The sequence below is a fragment of the Anneissia japonica genome, unplaced genomic scaffold (genome assembly GCF_011630105.1).
Source record: "Anneissia japonica isolate Jap-2015-1 unplaced genomic scaffold, ASM1163010v1 scaffold287948_len850469_cov200, whole genome shotgun sequence".
NCBI classification, from domain to species: Eukaryota; Metazoa; Echinodermata; class Crinoidea; order Comatulida; family Comatulidae; genus Anneissia; species Anneissia japonica.
The window spans coordinates 7,210-17,578 of NW_022699796.1; the positions used below are offsets into that span (position 1 = coordinate 7,210).

Genomic DNA, 10,369 nt, shown 5'->3' on the forward strand with positions numbered 1-10,369 from the left:
GGAGTTGCCCGTTGTTTGAATGAGGTTGATTTTACAGTTGCTGGCTTAAGATTCCATAGCCACCTCAGCCCCACTATGGATGGGGCTGGGGTGGCACTCTTAGAGTTAAAAAAAAATTAGTGGGTGAAGTGTCTTCAACTACCACTTGTGTATAATATGCCGACATAAAGTGAAGCACAAAATTTAGGCCTAAATAACTGGTAATTGTCGTTCGTGCAATTCAAGCAGACTTTTATACATGAAACTGCAATTTGCATTGTAAATTATTGGAAAAGTATGAGATTTCATAAAAATAGTTGAGATTTGGCCTGAAAGCATATTGAGTCTCACGCCAGGTAAGTCTTTTTCATTGAGTTATGTATCTAAGGAACACACGTGGATTACATAAAAAAATATTTTTATTATAGAACCCTCGTTGAAATAGGCTAGTAAATAATTTTAACTGGGTTCGTAAATAATATTGGCCTCAAAATATTGTGGCTGAGACATGAGCCGATTAAACGTAGAAATAGGAAACCTAGAAATAAAGTAAAAACGCTGAATCGTACTCCAGCGTCGCGACATGCGGATGTTAGTACGAGTAGGTTAGTCTACAAACGTCGCCTATAGTAATTGATTTTACCCGGCAGAACGAAAGAAGGAAACTCCGCTTTTCAGTTGTCTTAGGCGCAGGTTTTTTGACAAACAATGACCTTTCAGAGGTCAAATTGCTGTCAAGAATATGAATTGGCTGCTTCGCAGCAACCAGAATGTGTTAATCAGCCTTAAGTTATGCATGTGAACAAACAAAAATATGGCCGATTGATCAGTTTGGCAACAACATTTGCGTTAATATAATTTAGATTAAATTTCAGAAAATAAAAATTATAATATATATCCACATTGAAGTAAAAAAATAATTGTATTTTGAAATAAATTAATTTGGATCCAAATATACAAAATAATTGTAGCCTAACAGAATTCAAAAACTGGATGAAAACATTTTTGGACGAAAAACCCATACTGCCACAATCCGGAGCAGCCTTGATTTCGCAGCGTGTATCGCGGTAACTATGCAGCAATTTTGTTTTACTGTATTTACCAGTTTTCTATTCGACAGGTCGTCTACGTAGGATTCATACGATTTTACCACTGCGCAGGTTGGCGTGGTTTAACGAAGAACGACCTGTCGAATACGACCAATGTGATTCAGAGAATGTCCGGACTTAATGCTGGCTACGTCAATGACGTCATCGCATATTAATTCAACTTCCGCCTTGGCATGTTATTTGCTATTGATTGTGCAATGATCCCTTCGATCAAACAAAACAATCGAGACAAGGGAAAGACTTAATATTGATGGAAACCTACTTAGATGAGAGTGTTCAGTAAAATGGCGACAGCATTGTTGACGGAAAACTATTTATTACAGCGAGATACGCAGTGGCCATGTAAAGGGAGCCATATACTCGCTCAATACGATGACAACTCAGTTGTTGTGTATCAAGCATACAACCCGGAAATCGCCAGTTATGCAGTAGAGAATCAAAGGTAAGGGGCCTATATTATTGTGTTTGTTTTTAAAATTATAGGCCTTATTCTTGTACGGATTGCGTAGGAGTTACGGTGTCCTTCTGCTAAATAAACTTATGTTATAATGTAATCTTTAATCCGCCGCGCCTACAGTGAACAACCGATTTCACTCCTATATCGAGTCAGATCGGTTCTCTGGTGTAAAGATTAATTGTTATTAATATGCATTGCGTATGCTAACTTTGATTTCAGATTTGGCGGTCCAAAGTTCAGCTTTCAGCGCATGTCCTGGGTCAAAACGAATTTTCTGTGGATGATGTACCGATGTGGTTGGGCCAGCAAGGCCAATCAGCAACGAGTTCTTGCTGTCTGGCTCAAGAGATCAGCTTTCGACAATATCTTATCGCAAGCATATACACCAAAGGTAAGTTTTATAAACATAATTGGAATAATGGGGAGGATCCCACAAGACAATGGAGTGTTCCCGACTGTCAATCACACTTAACAACTGACCAATCAGTACGCGTTATTTAATAGGTGGAACAGTCCCCTGCGCATGTCAGGCACATACGTTTACAACGTACACGTTACGTACGTTTGTTTTATGGTGGACCTTGGCAATAATACCGGAACGGTCAGTTTATACGTGCGCGTCCTGCAAGTATATAGAATGTGATTTTAAAGGGCTTGTTTGATCTTAGTTAAATACTCTTTCCCAAGTAGGCCTACTACCTGTGGCATAAGTATGCATGAAATGCGATACAGTACTAAATTTGAAAAATGAATGACAAAGTTGGTAACACAAATATTAATTACACAAAAACTGAATCTTTTCAGGAGCAGAAAAAAGCAGAACTGGAAGAAATATTTGTCCGTCTGCAATGGGATCCTGATCATAACCCACATGGAGAAAAGGAAGAACGGAGGGCAATACAACTGGGTTTAAGAGGGGAGGTACGTAAGAGAAATTTTCATCATTTCCAAAGTTTAAATGCAGTTTATCCCTTTCCCCCGAGATTTTAAATATACCAGACCAAAATAAACATTGGGTTAATAATAGAGGAAATATTTCCTATATATTATCCTTAATCTACTGATTATTAGTATAAATCTAACAGCACATTTACCAAATTAGTATTTGGCTTTTCAACTTTACTTTTAATAGGTCCTTCAAAAATACGCCACCGAATGGATTCACAAGATAGAAGACGTTACAGCTTTTGTTCATGAGCAAAAAAGAATATTGGACTCAGAAAAAATAGAAAATTTAATAACTGCTAAGGAGACCGTATATCCGGTGACGAATCCTAAAACAGCTCAGCTGATTGGGGTAGATATTTGATTTAAAATGCGCTCAGAAAGCACAACACGCATTACATTTAAAGGCACAGTCACACATGGTAGTGACATCATACTTTTGGTCAGCTGGTTTCAATCACACTTGAGCCCTTTATAATGAAGTTATTAGAGCAGAGAATGAAATCCGGTAAAACTACAGTACCACTGCCATCACCACAGTTTCAGAGTAGAATTCCCATTGCTACTCTCCTTGTATTTCAGATGGAGGGCTGAAATACAGTACGGCACAAGTTACGATAGCGCACAATTTTTTCAGATGAGACATTTATGCCGTTGATCCCATAGAGTATTACAATGTTACGTCACGATACCATGTGATACTACTCCGTTGCAAGATGGGTTCAACCGGATGCCATTTTCGCCACTGACAAACCATTGATCCCAATTTATACTGTATTATTAAGATTTTGATCTTACTTTTTCTTTGTAAATTTTAATTGATGATTAAATGTGTGTTCGATAACTAATATAATGCGAGCTTTTGTGTTTTTAGTACATTTTGATGGTTTTAGATTTCAGAATGCCTATGAAGTCATTCAGGCGTAATGAACGGTGACCAACGTCTGTTGACAACAGAGAGCACCACCTGGCGTTGTGACGACACGACTGTTACTCTTTGCGCATGTTAAAGGATGCAGTACACTCTTTGGGAAAAGTAGGGGATTGTGTCCCGGTGTACTGTCCAATTCACCACCAGGACGACCCAACTGGAAAAAGGTCTTCTGACTTAGTGGGTTATTCTTGGTGTGATTTACACCAAATATACTCCTATCCAACAGATCCAAATAATAGATAATCGCAAAAAAATGGATGTAATTTTGAAACACTTCAAAATATGGTTCAATGATTTTTTTCTTTATTAAGATAATGCCAGCATACAGTATTCAATATAACCTTAAATGGTAATAATTCTTGTAATTCTATATTATGATTTAATGAGAACAATAAGAAATAATAATATACTCATAATGCACCATCTATCCGGATAAACCTATTGATAGTGCAACATAATAATCATATATTTATTTTTAGTTCTTTCACTTTGCTTTGAAATTGACAATGCAATAGGGTAATTTGCACTATATATGGTTAATACAGTATTTTTATTATAAGAAATAACAGGATATTTAACATTATTTATATTCTGTAAAAACTTGAACTGCATTTAATAAACATAAAGTGTTTTATATATAATAATGGATAAAAATATTTCAGTCTTTTGGAATATACTGCACTGAAATTCAGTATTTGGTCGCACTATCGCAGTTTCTTTCCCAAAATGTCATCACACTGTCAGCAATCAATTGTTTTGATTGTCATGGATCACGATCACCATTGAACATGAATGACTTTCAGGTCCAGAAAACAACTTAAAACACATCAAAAGTTCATAATTGTCTTCAATTGGAATAGAGTCCTTAATGATTGCAGAGGGAGGTCATTTTTGCTGCATCTTCTTCAACATTGCATCATCTTGCACTGACTTCTCTGTGAGTGTTTTGCCGAGGGTTTCGTGGATTTCAAGGTACTTCGCTACGCAGCGATCCAGACACACAGCTTCTCCTTTGGTTAAATCTCCTTCATGGTACGTTGAGGGAACACACTTGCTTTGACAGGTACTCGTCATTCTGGAACAGAACCCATTTTTGTATTATTATACTTCAATAATTTTTAGCTTTGTAATACAAGAATAATATATTTTATTATTATTAAATCAATTACGTTTGATTATGTGAACAATTTCCACTAAACTTATTACCATCACAGAAATGAATACACATTGAGTACCAAGTTGTCAACAAGCTTTGATTTGATACTTCTTATTTATAGTATCCACAGGACCAGTGGAAAAAATCTTTTACAATCAAAAAACTTCATTTCATTTATTTCATCTCGTACTGCAAAGCAATTAACAACAAACAATAACAACCGAGACAGGATTCCCAACAGCGAACTTATCAAACTATAAAAAGGGTCTCAACATAAAATACAAAACAGAAAGCATACAAAAGTGCACTGTGGCCCAAGATCATAAAAGGGCTGTAAACTCGCACTGTGCTGTATTGAGAAACAAGCCTCAATAGCCAGAACAGGCCGTAGAACGTAAATTTTGATGTGAATTGGGTTTTTATGTCATAAATAAAGTATAACTATTAATCTTACTATTCCTGAAGTTTGAGTTAAAAATTTAATTTGGCCTGAGGAGGAGTTTACAGCCCTTTTATGATCTTGGGTAACAATTGTGAAAATAATAATAAAAATAATTACAATAATAAAAATAATAATAATAATAGTAATAATAAATATAATAATAGTAATTAATAATATAAACAATATTAATAATTATTATGATAAAGCCAAATTGAAAAAATTCTTGTGTTGGCCATGCCTGACCAACCCAAAATGTACGAAATTGAGGTTCGGCATCTGATTTTTAATTTTTTTAACACTCTGCCAGCCAAATACGGAGATCTCTGTGTTTCAGGTTTATTAACGGAATCCGATAGATGGGGTAATTGCCGACATGTACAATCAATTTGAACACAATATTCAGTCTGGACCATAAGTATTTCACTATTTGTTTGTTTACATTGAGCGTAGCGGCAATCATGTACTTTCACAAAATCGCTATTATGTTAGCTTCATTGTGTGAATTTGCGTAAATCTCCAAAAGTGAGTTATTTTCATTTTACTGTTACGAGTCACAGGCTGTGATTATGATAAAGTGTTTGGTACCATTGTAAAGCTAAGATGTTTGCAGTTCTTGTAGTATCACGTCAACCTGATCACATACGCATTCTCAACGAGCTTCGGAAATGTGTTAAAATGCGCTTAAAAGTCTGGCAGTGGCTGATACTATTTTTCAAACCCCTGGCAGTCAGTGTTAATGAGCTAAAAAGGCTGGAATAGGCCTATCTTGCCGGATGGTAGGCAATGCGACAGTGTTATGCGATCGTTTCTCTTCAATATACCTGTAGATTTTAAAATGGTCTTGGTAATTTTTGTGTATTTTCTACTTTTTAGGCATAAACACATTATTGGTTTAAAAAAAAACAAAAACTTTTGCTACTGCTGACCTACCTATTTTTTGGATTTTCCCAAAACGTGACCAACATGATTTTTTTTTGTTGGCCTAATGATAATAACAACATTAAATGGATATCAAAAAACACAGTAAATCATACAGCACAGGAGAGTAGCTCATAGAAACAGAGAACATTGAATTGGCTGACTAGAAATTTTGAAACTGACCTAGGCCTAGTAGTATATGAGGCATACCCGAGGCCCTATGATGAGTGTGGCCAGCTTCATTGCATGATCCAGAGAAAGAGAGCTTTGTTGGTGGTAGGCCTAGCCTAGAGCCTAGGCTAGCCCTACCTAAATAATTAATAATCAGGCCTAGCCTTTAATTAAATCATACCTGTTATACATGTCAGCCATCATTTCAATTTCAAGCTCTGCTAGAAGTTGCATTTGCTGTTGCTGGGATAAGGTAGACATTTTTTCTGTATTTTTTACTTTTTTAAAAATATTTTACACATGGCACGGATATCGTATCTAATATACAGCAAGTAAATCTAAATACATGTTATAGTATAGTAATCGGTGAAACAATCGCGCCAGACCGCATAATATTGTGTCTGTTGTATTTGCTAAGCTTGTACACCCCCGTCACCTTTCTCCCATGCCTTTATTCTCGTAATAATACACTTTTGCATCAGTGGCACACATCAGACAGTACCTGATGGATCCATACGAAAAAAATGTAAAGAAATTAAATCAAATTCAAAACAAAAGGAACAACATAAACAAGTAATTACGTCACTACGTTGGGTAAGGTCGGCGCTGAAACAGCGTTTTTAGTTGAAACGGGATCTGGGGCCAGATTTATCAAACTAGAAATCAGCTTAAATTTGTCTTAGTTTTGCTTAAGTCAAATTTCCATATTGCTTTGCTTAAAAATTACTTAAAATTAGAAAGTCGATTGTACATTGTGTCATCTAAGACGATTTTTTAAGCCAAGATTTTGTTAAAATTGGGTAATAAATCAGCTTAAGATATTTATTTAATGGACAGTCTTAACTTTTTTGACAAGACATTTGCTAAGCTGAGATTATCCTGGGCCTGACCCTTATCATTTCTATACCTTTGCTGGTGAAAAGATAACGCACCAGAAAAAAAAATACCCTGTAAATTTATTTTAAAAGAAAATCATAAGTTATCAACTTTCAATCACCGGATGGGGAGGGAGTGGGTGTGGTGTGGCAGAATAAGTTCCCAGTGTGTTTAATCGTCCTGACTGCTAAAGTACGATGCATTTCAGTGGCCAAATTTCCAAATATCCGTAGAAGGCTAAATCAAGTTTACGGAGCACCTAATAAGGCCAACTTTGTCTTGAGTGCAAATGGGGTTACTTAAATTTACAGGAGGGTGATAACAGCTGTAGAATTTCAAGAAATGGCATGAAGAGGTTGAATTTATGCCTATATTAAAGGCCACTTTTTCTGTTTTCACAATAATTTATCAGTAATCTGACATGAGTAGGTACAAAAGCCTATAACCACGTACCCTGATGGAAAATTAATTTGTTCGACTTTACCTATTTATTTATGGGTCTAGCCCTATGACAAATTTCCGTATTTTCTATTTCCGTACGTCAGTGATTAGGCAAAATTTGTAGCAACTACGTATAGTTCCGTAGTATCATCTTATGTTGCTGCCAAAAATATTACGATTTTTATTTCTTTAATTTTATTTATTTATTTACATTATATTTTATTTGCATTAAATATTATTGATAAAAGGTTTTTTCTTTTTTTAATTCTATTGATTCTCTGTTTTTAGGAGTATTAAAAAATTAAAATAATGACATTTCTTCCACTCATTTTCAAGTATATGAATATACATTTTCAAGTATATGATTATAGTAATAATAATAATAATAATAATAATAATAATAATAATAATAATAATAATAATAATAAACATAAAAATAACGCTAAAAAGAAAAGATCGACGTTTCGACTCCTTCATGGTGTCATTTTCAAGATCAAATGATGAAGTAAAAAATATACAGCAAAAGCTAATCTACAGTGTCAAAGTTCATAACAGTGGGATATTAATCCCCGTGTTAGATAAAAAGCTTTGCTTTGACAGAGTCACATTGTTTATTCAGACTGGGTTTTAATTGTCTAATAAATAGCATTTCATGAATGAGACAGTCAAATTTATTCCTACATTTCTTTAAAATGCTGAAACATGACTCAATACTGCTTGGGCTGATATGATGGTCCTTAGCATGTTGTCCTATCAGAATACGTTGTTGGTAGAGGTGTACCGGTTTGTGTATCCGACATAACTTGCATCACAGAAGTCACATTTAAATCTGTACACAACACTGATTTATGATTGTAGGTTTTCTTTCTGTTTTCTGAATTTCGTCACTTATTTTTCTGCTTGTGAAAACAGGAAAAATGTTTTGGTCTATTTTGTTGCTTAGTTGGCGTAGTTGACGCTTAACTGAGTTGGCAGATTTCTGGTCTTTGAATGGTAGATAATAATAATATAGTAATGTCATCTTATTAGGCGCACGTATCCATGTCTTGGTAGAGCTGCTCGCGGCGCCGTTTTCCACCTGCAGAGTGTACATGTAGCCTCTTTTTCTGCATTATTATTTGAATCATGGAGTTATAATTATTTTGATTTATTAATTTTTTTATATTTTTAATAATTTAATTAAAATTTTTTATTTATTTTTATGTATATTTATTTATGACAGACCTGACATAGATGGGAAAGATACTGTAGGCAAAATAAGATGCAAATTAGGGGACAATTTCATTTCGGTTAGAGTTACCTGGCCCACAAATACGAATAGGCTGGGCTCTCTTAAGGAGACATCCCTCCATTTTATTTATAGGCCATATGATAAATTTCCGTATTTTTTTTTTCAATTTCCGTACGTCCGTGATTAGGCAAAATTTCTGTATCAACTACGGAAGTTTCGTAGTACTTGAGAAGTCTGGTTTAATTCGCATAGGCCTAAGTTGCTGCCAAAAATAGTATGATTTGTATTTCCTTAATTTTATTTATTTCTTTACATATATTTTATTTGCATTGAATATTATTGATAAAACGTTTTTTTAAATTCTATTAATTATATACTCTGTTTTTATGAGTATTACAAAATTAAAATAATGACATTTATTTCACTTATTTTCAATAACTGCATGCAAAACCCCCTATAATATATAGGGGACAATTTAATTTCGGTTAGAGTTACCTGCCCAAAAATAGGGCTCCCCTGTTGAGGGGACCCCCTAATAATAAAACTTTTTGGTCCCAATGGTATCCCTTTAATAAGTGCTTTATTGTACTAAATTGTGAATACTGTTCAATATATCACGGTACCATAACCTAATATTTAAAATCACAATATTTATAAAAAAAAATTATTTACTTTGACCTACTCTATTAATGGACTTTCCCAGATTGTCCATAATAAACACCACAAATCAAAACAGGGCTAGGATTACCGCGCTTGTCCCACAAATAAAAAGAAAATACTAGAAAGAAAACGAAAGACTGAAAAAGGCATATAAAAGAAAACGAAAGATTGAGAAGGAATAAGAAAGGAATTGAAAGATTGAAAAGGCATATGAAAGAAAACGAAAGATTGAAAAGGCATATGAAAGAAAACAAAAGATTGAAAAAGTATATAAAAGAAAAATTAAAGATTGAAAAGGCATACGAAATAAAAACGAAAGTTGACAAGGAATAAGAAAGAAAACAAAAGATTGAAAAGGCATATGAAAGAAAACGACAGATTGAAAAGGCATATGAAAGAAAATGAAAGATTGAAAAAGCATATGAGAGACAACGAACGATTGAGATGGCATATGAAAGAAAACGAAAGATTGAGAAGGAATAAGAAAGAAAAAGAATCTGAATAAAAGGGAAGGAAAGTAAAGAATAGAAAAGAAAGGACAAGGTATAGGAATGAAAGAAAAAAAGTAGAGAATAGATAGAATGAAGGAAAGCGATAAAAAAGGGGAAAAGGTAAAGATAATTAGAATTAAAAATGTTGTCAGTGAATTTATTTATAATTGCAATTATAACAAATATATAATATTTTTGACTAGGTAATTTGTTAAATTTAGCCCCACTGTTTTGCTATTCCCAACAAATCAATATATTAAATTAGTATATACAATTTTTCTTTTCGTCAAGAGTCACTGCACCTAGGAATAGCATGATCAGGGGCGGCGCCAGGATTTGCCCGATGTGGGGAGGTCCCCGAAAGGGGGGTGGGCGATGCCCCGACGAGGGGTCAGATTTACCCGACGAAAGCAAAGTGGGCCCGTGGTCGAGCTTCGATTAAAAGGTTTCGAAAGTGGCCCTGGGGTCGAAGCCCCCAAAAATTTTGACAATTTAGGGGTTTCAAAGGCTTATTTAATCGATTTTAGAGTATACTAATACGTAGAAAATACATATAATT

At 34.5% G+C, this 10,369-nt stretch overlaps 2 protein-coding genes across 2 annotated transcripts; one reads left to right on the plus strand and one right to left on the minus strand.

Annotated features, from left to right (window-relative positions):
- Nucleotides 1-1,215: 1,215 nt before the first annotated feature.
- LOC117103116 lies at nt 1,216-3,338 on the plus strand. The gene is made up of 4 exons (XM_033243611.1): nt 1,216-1,530; nt 1,765-1,936; nt 2,350-2,466; nt 2,678-3,338. The coding sequence occupies exons 1-4, from the start codon at nt 1,355-1,357 to the stop codon at nt 2,852-2,854; spliced, it is 642 nt and encodes a 213-aa protein (XP_033099502.1). The 5' UTR covers nt 1,216-1,354; the 3' UTR covers nt 2,855-3,338.
- A 367-nt stretch (nt 3,339-3,705) lies between these two features.
- LOC117103117 (mitochondrial import inner membrane translocase subunit Tim10-B-like) lies at nt 3,706-6,459 on the minus strand. The gene is made up of 2 exons (XM_033243612.1): nt 6,293-6,459; nt 3,706-4,499 (listed from the first exon to the last, which is right to left on the minus strand). Exons 1-2 carry the CDS (start codon nt 6,370-6,372, stop codon nt 4,310-4,312), a joined length of 270 nt encoding a protein of 89 aa, XP_033099503.1. The 5' UTR covers nt 6,373-6,459; the 3' UTR covers nt 3,706-4,309.
- Nucleotides 6,460-10,369: the final 3,910 nt, after the last annotated feature.

Bases quoted from the DNA above. Each gene is read 5' to 3' on its own strand.
- LOC117103116 (XM_033243611.1), top strand. From the start codon at position 1,355: ATGAGAGTGTTCAGTAAAATGGCGACAGCATTGTTGACGGAAAACTAT. The intron at 1,531-1,764 runs GTAAGGGGCCTA...CTTTGATTTCAG, and splicing joins TATGCAGTAGAGAATCAAAG to ATTTGGCGGTCCAAAGTTCA. The intron at 2,467-2,677 runs GTACGTAAGAGA...TACTTTTAATAG, and splicing joins AACTGGGTTTAAGAGGGGAG to GTCCTTCAAAAATACGCCAC.
- LOC117103117 (XM_033243612.1), bottom strand. From the start codon at position 6,372: ATGTCTACCTTATCCCAGCAACAGCAAATGCAACTTCTAGCAGAGCTT. The intron at 4,500-6,292 runs GTATGATTTAAT...GTTCTGTTCCAG, and splicing joins ATGGCTGACATGTATAACAG to AATGACGAGTACCTGTCAAA.